Source organism: Trifolium pratense, linkage group LG4, assembly GCF_020283565.1.
Source record: "Trifolium pratense cultivar HEN17-A07 linkage group LG4, ARS_RC_1.1, whole genome shotgun sequence".
NCBI lineage: Eukaryota > Viridiplantae > Streptophyta > Magnoliopsida > Fabales > Fabaceae > Trifolium > Trifolium pratense.
Window position 1 is genome coordinate 27,781,761 of NC_060062.1, and position 13,601 is coordinate 27,795,361.

At 35.1% G+C, this 13,601-nt stretch overlaps 1 protein-coding gene and 1 non-coding gene across 2 annotated transcripts; one reads left to right on the top strand and one right to left on the bottom strand.

The window, feature by feature from the left end:
- Window positions 1-98: 98 nt before the first annotated feature.
- Window positions 99-4,777, bottom strand: LOC123920153 (TRAF-type zinc finger domain-containing protein 1-like). Its single transcript, XM_045972335.1, has 5 exons — window positions 4,358-4,777; window positions 4,037-4,172; window positions 2,489-2,626; window positions 2,278-2,399; window positions 99-431 (listed from the first exon to the last, which is right to left on the bottom strand). Exons 1-5 carry the CDS (start codon window positions 4,399-4,401, stop codon window positions 269-271), a joined length of 603 nt encoding a protein of 200 aa, XP_045828291.1. The 5' UTR covers window positions 4,402-4,777; the 3' UTR covers window positions 99-268.
- A 5,931-nt stretch (window positions 4,778-10,708) lies between these two features.
- On the top strand, window positions 10,709-10,814 carry LOC123882524. Its single transcript, XR_006799852.1, has one exon. It is a non-coding gene; the product is annotated as a small nucleolar RNA R71 (small nucleolar RNA).
- The last annotated feature ends 2,787 nt before the right edge of the window (window positions 10,815-13,601 follow it).

Genomic DNA, 13,601 nt, shown 5'->3' on the forward strand with positions numbered 1-13,601 from the left:
AATATACTATCAACTTTTTCTAATATATATCTAAAAATTTGCTATAATATTTTTTCCATCAAATGAAGAACTATATTGGTCGTTTTCAATAATGTATATATGGTTATTTGTTATTTATTCATATATAAATATATAAATGATGACAATGCTGGCGTGTTACAAAATACACTAGAAAAAGTTACATCTCATAAGACTTCTGAAAGCAGCAAATGGATTATACAGATTAAAGTAGATTTGCAGAAGAACCTAATATGTTTCCTCTCTGTTGCTAATGCATCTCACTGGGATCTGCTTTCCTTTGTAGGAAAATAGATCCAAGTATAACAGCAATACCAGTGATGGCTATCGAGAAAAGAAGACGTTTAGTTGAGAACTCGTTCTGCGGCCGCCTTCGTTGAACACCTTCGTCTCTTTCAGCCTCCCTCACATTCCTTCAAACAAAACATAAGTAAATAACTTAATTACAATGTAAGCGAAAAACATTGTGTGATAATGTGAAATACGATAAAAATAAATTGTTTTGTACACGATATGCAAGAAAATTCTAAAATTAGAAAACTCAAAAACATAAGCGTTAAAAGGGACGATGTGGCAAAGCAATGGATACTCTTTAGATGTCAATGTAAAACTGGTTTATCTTGAAATAGATGGATTAATCAATGCAATTTGTATGAGTTATTTGTTATTTTATCTTGCTTTTCTTTCACCAATTCATACCAAAGAAATTGAAAAGTGAAATAAGCTTAAATAGTATTCACATGCAAAATGAAAGCTTATAAATTACATCTACATGCTTCTATAAAAAAATAAATGGCAATAACCTACTCACCTAAAAACATCAAATACTTCTTCCGGTCCTTTTTATAAGAAACGACTCACTTTTTAGGTTCATTGCATATTTGATGTATCTGGTGTATATTATAGACCAGATACATTAATTATTCCATTAACCTAAAAAGGACCGGAGGTAGTACTCTTCTAGAGCAATATGATAGGCCCATTACACATACATGTATATAAGAGGAGAGGGACGAAGAAGACCGAAGGAGTAAGAGAAGATGTTTGTGGGCCTACGAAACTATGCCTGTTGGTGCATGAAAGGATGAAACACATGGAAGCAAAGGAAAAAAGTGGTGGAGGAGGAGAATGGAAGGCACAAGGAGGTTGGAGAGAGAAGGATATATAGAAGGTGGAATTAAGGAATAGGTAGGCAATCGTTTGGTGAGTAATTAGGTTGGTAAGGCTTACTGGAGAATCCTATCTTCCTCAGGAAATAGGTTTAGTCTTTCATTTCTATTGTTGCAAGGAATTTACTGCTGTCCATAGTTTGTTTCCATTTCGTAGTCATTGTCCCTACCATTGTCCTATGTTTTGAGGCTTCTTCGGTATTAATATAATTCAATTTTGCACTAGATAGTTATGATCATATCACAATATAAAACATAGAAAACAAGAAGAATAGCTTTAAGTGGTTCAATTTCTTGTTATATGAAGTGGTCAAGGACTAAATCACCTAAAACTTGAAGCTATTAGGTTATAACAGATTCAATATTGGCTTTACTTCTTTAATACACAACATCATGCAAGAGCACTTTGGAGTTCAAGTGTGGACAAGCACAAATACATTCTAACATATGCTGAAATTCAACTTAATTATGAAGATTGAGGTAGCAAGCATAGAAATCATGACCATTTGGTCATAGAGGTTTTGATAACGACCACTGTTCCTTAAAACATGAATTGTTAGATGAAAAGCTCATGATTGGATTATATCATGGATACAGGATAGTAACCAACATGCAGCGTTGTCAATTGCGGATCGCAAAAAATAGTGGTTTGTTCACATTTTGCTATACAACAGTGCTATAGCACCGCTATAGCCGTAGTTGACAATATTTTGTACTAAATAGCATATCGGGTAACAATATCAATTTGTTCAAATTTCTCTATTCAACAGTGTTAGAGCCGCTATTCAACAGCAGCGCCAACATAGTAAAAAAAAAAACAGCAGCAACATGTTACGCTGGAAATATCAACATAACAGTTGGGATTTGGGATACTCGACCATCCCTTAAACTCAGGACGGTTGGTAACAATCAAAATTGAAATACTTTGTTAGGAGGCATATATAATTGCTAATGAGAAATATATACGCACACTATGATGATAGATGAATTGCACGATTCGGTCTATGAACAATTTTACCTATAGTCTACCGGTGAAAAAAAAAATGTATTAGAGTTTGTTAATGTGAATGATCATGATGATATATGTTACCTTGAAGAGCCAACAGCGCTATCTTGAATCCCATTGCACCTAGCTTCATGAGTGTATCTTTCACGAAGTCTAACATATTTGTTACAAAGGTGACACAGTTCTGTTCGATTCCCGCATACTTCCTGCAAGGTATGAATTACAAACTGAAATTAGTGCAAAAGCAAATATGTCAATAAAATCTTCTAACTCAAAAGCTCTTCATAAGCACCACCTGATGCTCAGCTAGGTCAACAGCTGGCAATGGGAATTCACAGAAGTCACAAGTGACAATCCTTTTAGGGCAATTTTCACCTTTATGGATATCTATGATATCACGATCTATTGTCTCACTGCACAATGAACAGGAAACCTACACAAGTCCACAATTTTGTTTAGAAAACTAACATACAAGTGGATTTTACGAAAAACACAAACAGAGAGCACGCGATATTTGATCACAGAGTTTGTCTAATTGTATCTATTTCTCCGACTGCAGTGCGGCTAAAGTAACTATTTTTCAAGCTTATGATTTCAGAGTGCAACTTGTTTTTAAATACTAGCTGCCCACTTATTAATAAACTATGAGCCATACCCGACATACTGTATGATGGTTACAGTGTGAACCGTGTGCATGGAGGCTGGGGATCCGTTGTAGGTTTCTATCCTAGGGTAGGTTTCTTTTGTGACTAGAATCATCCTCCTCGGCACCGTGAAAGCACTATGATTAGAATCATTAATACCAAGCCACTTCAAGTGACTACCAGAAGTGTAATCTGGTGTATGGTCCTTACCATTGTCGTGTACAATCTTTAAATCATCTACAAAATATTTGAACTGATCTTTATATGTCCCCCCTTAATTCCACTTCTTCTCTTCTCCAATTGCCAGAATGAGTGTCTCCCTTCTCCAGCTTCCTTGTTTTCCACCTCTCATTCACAATATCTCATTCTCCGCCTCACTACTCCTCCTTGGCCACAGCATCTCCCACACAAACTCCATTTTATTGGTCACTTATGTGCTGAGATAATACATCCTTAATAGTTACCATTAGCAACCACACAACATGGATCGAAATCGAGATAAAAAAGAATTCCAGCAATCATTTTGAACAAAAAAATTGTAAGGACTATAAAGAAAATAAAATGACATATTTATGTGTGTTTGGTTCTAGGAGGAGGGCGGGGGGGGGGGGGGGGGGGGGGGGGGGGGGACAAAATAGATCGTGATTTAATTTCTTTTGTAAAATTGATTTTAGTTAAATGTTTTTAAGGTAAAATGGTTTATGTTTAGTCGTTTAGATACATTCACGTGAAACTGAGTTGAACAATGAATTTGAGTGTAAAAATCACGTTTGGAGGCAAGATCTACGAATCCTACCAAGTTATAATCAATTCCAAATGTCTAAATCAAGAATCCTTAAACATACCAAAATCAATTTTATATCTTAAGAATCACTTTTGACTCTTCCAAAAGTGAATCCAAACATGCACTAAGCCTTATTATTTCTTAGAATTGAGTTGGGCCTAACTCATCCTTACAAAACCGGCTTGTATGGTGAGGATTGCCCTCACTTATAAACACATATCCAGGCCATCTCGCAACCGATGTGAGACTTCTTAACATTATTATTTAGTGGTGCGGGGTAAAACCTACGAACTCAATATTTAGAATTTTGTTCCATATATAGTAACATGAACTTCATACATCTGTCACTAATTTCTGTAAAATCGAACGATTAATAAGAAAAAAGAAGGGTAAAAGCATCACAAACATGACATACCGGCGCATGAGTGGTTAAATAATGATCCTCAGCATTTTTTTTAGGAACCATATCACCACAAACTTTGCATTTTTGAAGGTTCCTTGAGCAATGAGCATTATGCAAGTCAACATTTGCAATAGGGATAGCTCGATCACTGAAACCAATTAACCAACAAAAAAAATAACAAATCATCATCTTAATCATAATCATGTTCCTAAGATTACAATTAACATGGTTCTACATACAAAACAAATAATCCCAATTTCACATAAAACAAGATATATAACATAGATTAAAAAAATAAAACAAATAAATTTTATAGAATTTGAGGTGTTTTACCAGTGAGAACATGTACTAGTAGCTTGATCCAACGCAGCTTCCATTATAGAAGATAGAAAATAAAATTGAAAGGTACTTTGTAAGATAAAATCAATGAGAGATTTTGATTACTAAATTGAAAGGAAATGGGAGAGATCGAGAGAGATCTTATATTTTTTATTTTTTGACACACGGAGAGATCTTATATTATTATGATGAGAAAGGGAGATTCGGATTATACGAGGAAAGAGATGAATTTGTTGGTGTTTTTGGACAAGGTTGGATCCTGGGTGAGGAATAGAAAAAACACAAGGTTCGGTGGATCTTTTGGTTCTGTTTTTATCACTTTCTGGTTGAGATTGAGATCACTTTTTTTTTTAACAATAATTGATTAATGATTATTGAAAGCTTGTAGTAACTTTTAGGACATTTTGGTGGGCGAGAGCAATAAGATAATATATAAAATACGATAAAATATAAATAGAATAACAATTATTCTAACATATATTTGGTTACGATAGTAATGTTATAAGATATAAAATATGATAAGATAAGATATTAATAAAATAACAATTATCCAAACATATATTTGGTGTACATACGATAATAATGTTATAAGATATAAGATATAAAATACGATAAGATAAGATATAAATAGAATAACAATTATCCTAACATATGTTTGATGTAGATACGATAGTAATGTTATAAGATATAATTATATTTAAATGATAAAATTATTTTTATAAAACAATTATTTTTTTAAAAAAGAATTATTTTGTAATACTTTAAATTTTATAAATAAAAAATTTATGATAAAATAAATAACTTAATTATATACGTCAGATAAGTCAAATAAATATATATATTATCTTATATGTAAGTAATAAAACTATTGTTGCAAGAAAGAGACACACAAAACAATTTTATACTTGTTCCTCACACAAATCTAGAGTAAGTTCAGTCCTTATGCAATCCCAAAGGAGTTTCACTATAATAATTAATAACAAAGATCATAAATGGTTTATAAAAAAAGAAAAAACAAAGATTACAAATGCTTAAGCAAAAAGCAAGAGACTTTCCAATGTTCAAGTATACCTACAAGAGACTTCTACCGCAAAACTCTTTTGACAAGAGACTTTTCAATCCACAAGCACTCAGCAAAAGACTTCTAATTGCTCAAGTCCAATGACAAGAGACTTCTCACAAACTAACTTAACGTTCTTCATTTCTTCGGCTCCTTATATAGGGAAGTCAAAAGATTCATTGAAGAAAAATACGCGCCAAACTTGATGATGAAGTATCAAATTAAGTATATAATTATCGTATCCACAGGGATTGTTCCGAATCAAATAGGAGTAAATTGGTATCATACGAGAGTAATTTGCAATAAAATAAATAGGGGGAAATGTTCAGATTTCAGACTTGAGAAAGTAAATGACAAGAAAATAAGGTTTTCTTTCAAGATGCGAATGCGATTGGACCTTTTCGGTTCATCTGGTCACTATTGTCTCGGATATCTCATGCGTATTAACAAATTACAAACTTAGTTCCATGATTCGATTAAAATAAATAATTATATCCAATGTCTTGGTACATAGTCCTCTCAATTGATTATCAATCCCTAATGTCTTAGGATGACCTATAATCAATTGAGGTTTGTTTCCCTTTAATCCTTGAATTCACAATTAACAAACCTATATGTCTAAAGAATAAGTTAATTGTACAATTATCTCTAGGTCAATCAATTCGTTTCTAATGTCTTAGTAAACAAACAATTATCATCATCATACAATTCGCGACGTTGTATAAAGCATTAAGAACAAGAGATAATAGAATGAAACTAACTTCGTAATTATATTAAAACATCATATGAAATTCATGGTTCAAGACAATAATAACTAGAATCCCCTAGGATCCAATCATAGAGTTTAGTTACTCATAATCATACAAATAACAATAATTAGAGTGAAAGAATTCATTACAATGAAGAACAATGAAGAATTTCGTGCTCTGAACTTGATCTCAAAAGTGCCTCTGTCGCCGTCAAAACTGTTCAACCCTAATTCTGAACAGAAAAAGTATATATATGGTGTAATCTGCGTATCGGCGCCCCGCGCCAGCCCGTCTGCGCTGCGCGCAGACTGACAGAATCCTCAGGCAATTCTAGCATCGTTTCTGCGCGGCGCGCCAGCTTGACAGAATCTACAGACACTTCTAGCAGCTTCTGGGCGCGGCGCGTGATGCTTTCTTGGTCTAGGCGCAGTACACTTCTATTCCTTCACTTTTTGGCCTCAAATCCTTGTGTTCCGAGCATTCTTGTCATGATTCTTTTCCTCTTTATTCTTGCATAAAAACATACTAAATGCTATCTAGAAATGCCCTAAAATGTGGTTAAAACATAGTAATGACGTGAAGTCATCACAACCCCAAACTTATTTCATTCCTTGTCCTCAAGGAATATCTCAATCTCTAAGAAAACAAAACACTACCTCAATCCATTTGGCTACACAAACTCAAACCCAATCAAGTTAGACGCAATTTGCATAATATTTCAACGATCAATTTCGTCATGATTCAAATACACACAGTTTCAAATTTAGGCAAAACAAAGAGCATCAAACAAAGATTGACCATACTTAATCTCTTCACACCCTCACTGACTCTCCTGTTTAAGGGTAATATTCACTCAATCAACACATCATAACTAGACTACTATAAATTTGCAGACATTCTCAAAAATCAATCACCATGTCATGAGCACACACATTAGAGGACTTTTATAGGTTATAACGTGGCCTGGTTATAAGGTGGATGGTGGCATTTCTGGTACGTGAGTAAAAAAACTTGAAGTTAGATACCACTAAATTGAATAAATACAACACCCCACCCTACTTTTTAAGAATTGATACTAGAGAACAATTTTCTTTCAAGGAATTCTTTTTGTTTTCAAGATCACCATGCATGATTATTTTATTTTTTTTTCTTTTCGAACTTCTTTTCTCGGTGAACTTTTGAATTTTTCTTTCATAATTTTGTATTTTTTTTTTTTAGTTCTCTAGTATACCCACCCCAAACTTAAGTTGTTGCTAATTCCAAAAGCAACCCCAAACTTAGTGACATGCATTGTGCAAAAATCACTAAAGGTATCTAATTCTCCAAGAAAATCATTTTTTTTTTTATATATTATTTTGATAACTTGGGTTAGATAACAAACAAAACATTTTTTTCTTTAAGCTCAAAGGGGTTAAACAAAGGATAAGCAATGATAAAGGTGGCTAAAACAGGCTCAAGGTACCAAACAACTTGCCTCGTGTGTGCATCACAACTATAAATCAATTAAAGAGAACATGCGCAAATTCTATAGACATAGCTAAGTGTGGAATTCTCATAATCAACAAAAATCAGTGTTTGGGCTCAAAATCTCACGGTTTTGCTGGATTAAACTATGGTCAATATTTGTGAGAGTCCCTAAGCTTTGCCTAAATTATCACTATGATGCATCAGAAACATTCAAAAATATCACACATTCATATCATGCAATTGGTCAACAATTTTGAATCTAAGATGGTAGCCAAACAAATTTCAAATAGTGTGAGGTTTTCAAAAAGACTAAGACATTCAAGGAAAACAACAAATAAAACAAGTATTTATTCATGACCAATAAAGAGCAAGTAACAACTTCAACATAAACGCACGAAGCAGGCCAAAAAGTACACATGGAGAAGGTAATATCTGAAAACCTGATTCTTTTTTTTTTTTTTTTTTTTTTTTTCAGCTTTCGAATGCACTATACTCCAACTCCTCCATTGTCTTCTTGAACCTGCAAAACACAAAACCAAAACAAAGAAAAACATTGTTTAGTGAATAAAACCTTGGGTTGCCTCCCAAGCAGCGCTCTTTTAACGTCAATAGCTTGACGGTCCATGACTTCAAATTAGGGAGGATATTTCAGACTTGTTTCACCCCAACTCCTCTTTTGCTCTTTCTTCAACCGAGAATTATTCTGATCAACAAGCAATGATTTCACTATTATCGGACGGCGAATGAACTTTATCTTCTTATTCCTCCCCTTCTTTCTTTTCTTCTTTCGTGCTCCTTTTGGACCTTCCTTAGAATCATCCACACTCTTTTTCCTAAAACTCATCATGACGGTTTCAACTAGCTTCGTCACTTCTTTCTTTACTAAACCTTCCAAAGGAGGAATAACAATTTTACAAGCATCCACACCCGGATTGACTTCTTCGTCCTTATACACCTTGTGCAACCAAAAGGCAGGGATTATACCATTTAAATTCCAAGCCGAAGTGTCATAATCCTTCTGCAATTCTTTAACAAGGTCATCTTCTTCCAAAGGAGTAAGCAAGCTACTAAGTATGACCGGTTGCTTTGAATCTTCTCCCAAGAATACATACTTCCAATTAGGAGGAAGTTCTTGCAACCCCGGAGGACTTGGCTCAAATTCTTCCTCCACTAGCAATGTCTCCTCCACTTTTAGCGTTTCCGCTACTTGGCACTCATCCAATTGTTGAAGAAAAAGTTCAATTTCATGATCCCATTCTTCTTCTCTCACATCCTTTGCCACATCCTCTAACACATCCACCTTGAAACATTCGGGTACCACTCCACAAAACTTTGTTGCTTCAAACACCTTGAAGCATACTTGTTCATTGTCTAGACGAAACATGAGCTCACCCATCTCAACGTCAATTAGCGCCCTTCCGGTGGCTAAGAATGGTCTTCCCAACAAGAGAGGAACTTCAGCGTCCTCCTCCATATCTAGAATCACGAAATCAGCCGGGAATACAAATTCAGCACATCTTACCAAAACATCTTGTAAAATTCCATGTGGATAGGTAATTGACCGGTCGGCAAGAGATAGTTGCATCTTTGTCGGTTTAGCCACGGCACCCGGGATGCGCTTCATCATAGACAAGGGCATCAAATTGATGCTTGCACCCAAGTCACATAAAGCTCTCCTAACATGTAAGTTTCCAATAGAGCATGGAATGGTGAAACTTCCCGGATCCTTCTTCTTTTGTGGAAGCTTCTTTTGAATTATTGCACTACACTCTTCGGTCATGTCTACCGTCTCGTCATCAAGAGGTTTTCGCTTCTTTGTCAAAAGCTCCTTCATAAATTTCGCATATATGGGCATTTGTTCCAAAGCCTCTGCAAAAGGAATATTCGCTTGGAGACTATGAAGCATTTTCATGAAATTTTTGAAGTGTTGGTGCTCTTTCTCCGTAGCCTTCTTCTTTCGCGGATACGGCAACTTGGCATGGAATGAAGTGTTTTCCCCTTTATTGCTATCCTTCTTTTCTAAGCTTTGATCTTTCTTCAAAGTGTGGTTCTTTTCAACTAACTTCTCATCACTCTCTTTTTGAATTTTTTTCTCTCTCTCATTTTCGACTACTTCTTCTATCTCACCTTCAATCTCATTTTCTACTCCACATTCTTTTTCAACTTCACCCTCATTCTCATTTTTTTTTCTTTCTTTTCTTTCACTCCCTCTTCACTCTTCTCACTTTTTTTCTTCATCTCGACCTCCGGTGAAGGAACCACTCTACTTCTTAAGTTGATCGCCTTGCATGTTTCATTCCTTGGGTTGTCTTTTGTAGAACCTTCAAAGCCGTTATTTTGAGTAGCCGAGAATTGTCTTGACAATTGACCCATTTGATTTTCAAGGTTTTTAATCGAAGCTTCATGATTCTTGTTAGCAATATCTTGGTTAGCTTTCATTTGGTCTTGGCTAATCTTCATTGCTTCAAAATTTCCTTGAGTCACCTTGATAAATTGAGAAAGAGTATCTTCCAGTTGAGACGGTTTCCTTTGTTGAGAACTTTGTGAAGATGATTGTTGTTGAGATTGAGAAGAGCCTTGATTTCCTCCCCAACCAAAATTTGGATGATCTCTCCAACTCGGATTATAAGTGTTCGAATACGGGTCATGATTTGGATTGCTCCTCTTGAAATTAGCTAAATATTTAGCTTCCTCCGAACCTTCAGGAAAACATTCACCATTGGCATGACCTTGCCCACAAAAATCACACTTCAAATCTTGAGTTGCCCTTACTTGCAATTGGGAATTGGAAGAGTTGGTGAAATGTTTCAACATAGCCGCCATTTGAGCATTCATCAAAGTGGATTGTGCTAGAAGAGCAGTTTGTGTATCAAGCTCTAGCATACCACCCTTTTTCTTTGCACCTCTATCATTTTGAACTCGGTATTCATTTTGAGCCATGGATTCAATCAACTCTCTAGCTTGAGTTTGATTCTTATTCTTCAAAGACCCACCTGCTGATGCATCCAAGAACATTCTAGTTTGAGCTCTCAACCCTTGAGTGAAGTGCTGCATCTGGGTATGATTATCAAGCCCATGCTTAGGACATTTCTTCAGATAAAGTTTGAATCTTTCCCATGCATCATATAGAGTTTCAGAATCTCCTTGTTCAAAGCTTGTTATGTCTTGCCTTCTTTCAAGGTACTTATGAATGGGAAAATACCTATCCATAAACTTCATCTCCAACTCTTGCCAAGTGTTAATAGTATTCGGTGGTATTGTGTCTAACCAGTCTTTTGCTCTTCCAGTTAAAGAGTACTTAAAGAGCCTCAACCTCTTATCCGATGCGGTTACACCTGGTGGATCTGTGTAATCACATGCTTCATAGAAATGCTCAAGATGGAGATTTGGGCACTGTGTTTCAGCCCCTGAGTATTGATTTTCTTTAAGGGCGCTGAGCACTGAATTCTTGATGTCAAAAGACACGGGATTCCTAGGTTGAAAACCCAGATTGGCAAGCCCTCCGTTGTTTCTTTGGCCATAGTCACCTAACGTCCTTTCAGGCACAACTGGTGGAGGCGGTGGTGGATTTCCAGCCATGATGTTGGCTTCGTTGTCCGATGTGTCTGGACTAGAAACCACTTGTTCACTACTTTCTTGTGCAACACCTGTTAACCGGGCAACCTCTCGGGCTAACCGAACTGCTTTTCTGTTTGCTTTAGCTGTTTTCTCTATTTCAGGATCAAAGATAAGTTCTCTTGCTGCTTTCCTACCTTGCATAAACAACCAGAAAATACCTTTTAGAAGCAACTGCACTACACAAGAATGGAAAAAGAAAATAAAAAAAAACAATTTAGGACTAATTTTTATATGTTTTTCTTCTTAGAGGAATGCTAAATAAAAATAAAACAATAAAACTACTAAGTATGGTCCAATTGCCTTGTTGATTCAATCAACAATCCCCGGCAACGGCGCCATTTGATGAAGTATCAAATTAAGTATATAATTATCGTATCCACAGGGATTGTTCCGAATCAAATAGGAGTAAATTGGTATCATACGAGAGTAATTTGCAATAAAATAAATAGGGGGAAATGTTCAGATTTCAGACTTGAGAAAGTAAATGACAAGAAAATAAGGTTTTCTTTCAAGATGCGAATGCGATTGGACCTTTTCGGTTCATCTGGTCACTATTGTCTCAGATATCTCATGCGTATTAACAAATTACAAACTTAGTTCCATGATTCGATTAAAATAAATAACTATATCCAATGTCTTGGTACATAGTCCTCTCAATTGATTATCAATCCCTAATGTCTTAGGATGACCTATAATCAATTGAGGTTTGTTTCCCTTTAATCCTTGAATTCACAATTAACAAACCTATATGTCTAAAGAATAAGTTAATTGTACAATTATCTCTAGGTCAATCAATTCGTTTCTAATGTCTTAGTAAACAAACAATTATCATCATCATACAATTCGCGACGTTGTATAAAGCATTAAGAACAAGAGATAATAGAATGAAACTAACTTCGTAATTATATTAAAACATCATATGAAATTCATGGTTCAAGACAATAATAACTAGAATCCCCTAGGATCCAATCATAGAGTTTAGTTACTCATAATCATACAAATAACAATAATTAGAGTGAAAGAATTCATTACAATGAAGAACAATGAAGAATTTCGTGCTCTGAACTTGATCTCAAAAGTGCCTCTGTCGCCGTCAAAACTGTTCAACCCTAATTCTGAACAGAAAAAGTATATATATGGTGTAATCTGCGTACCGGCGCCCCGCGCCAGCCCGTCTGCGCTGCGCGCAGACTGACAGAATCCTCAGGCAATTCTAGCATCGTTTCTGCGCGGCGCGCCAGCTTGACAGAATCTACAGACACTTCTAGCAGCTTCTGGGCGCGGCGCGTGATGCTTTCTTGGTCTAGGCGCAGTACACTTCTATTCCTTCACTTTTTGGCCTCAAATCCTTGTGTTCCGAGCATTCTTGTCATGATTCTTTTCCTCTTTATTCTTGCATAAAAACATACTAAATGCTATCTAGAAATGCCCTAAAATGTGGTTAAAACATAGTAATGACGTGAAGTCATCACTTGAGTCTCGGAGAAGCTTGATCAAACACGTTGGTTTCTTCCTTAGTTTATGATCTGCGCAATAAGAAGGTGTCAGATTACTATTTGTTCAGAAAATAAAATAAAAACTAAACTAAACTTAGAAAACACACTAAAAACAATAAAAATAACGGGAGAAATCATAGAATTGTCGTAGCACGAGATAAAAAAAACTGCATTAAAAATACACCGATCACAATCCATATTATCAAACAAAAGTCTTTTATTTATTTTTCTCTATGTTCTTGTTCTTATTCATATTCATATATTCATAGCTTAGTTTCACCATGTCAATGTATGAGTAGTCCACCCACACATTGAGGTTATGGAGATCATTCCATAGCATAACCTCTTAAACCTTTCCATATGTGTGAAAAAGAAATATCATACTTTACAGTTGTTCTTCGTCAAAATCTTAGAGTATTCGGTGAAGTATCGAGAGGTAAAGACGTTACTTTAATGTGTATTTATCGTCTTGGTAAGAATATAGTTTGTTTTTTAATATTCTTGCTATAAGTTTAAATTGCTTATGTTACCTAAAATTGTATTTTAATCTTGCTAACATACAAGCTGGCTCAAGATGTCGTTTCACTTTAGCAGATCCACCTCAAGTCTTGAATGTTGTTGTCATGGATCAACAACAGTAATTGTATTATGTCAAATGAACTTATCATGGCTAATGTGTTGTAGTTGATTATGTTATTAAGTTAGACCTTTGATTTAAACAATGCTTTGTATTGTTGTCTAATGTTGTTTTTTGGTTTTCAGTTAAAGTTTTAAATATATAAACAATTATATTTATTGGTTCTGTTAGGGTAATTAACATAGGTCTAAATATTATATTAAAAAAGCTA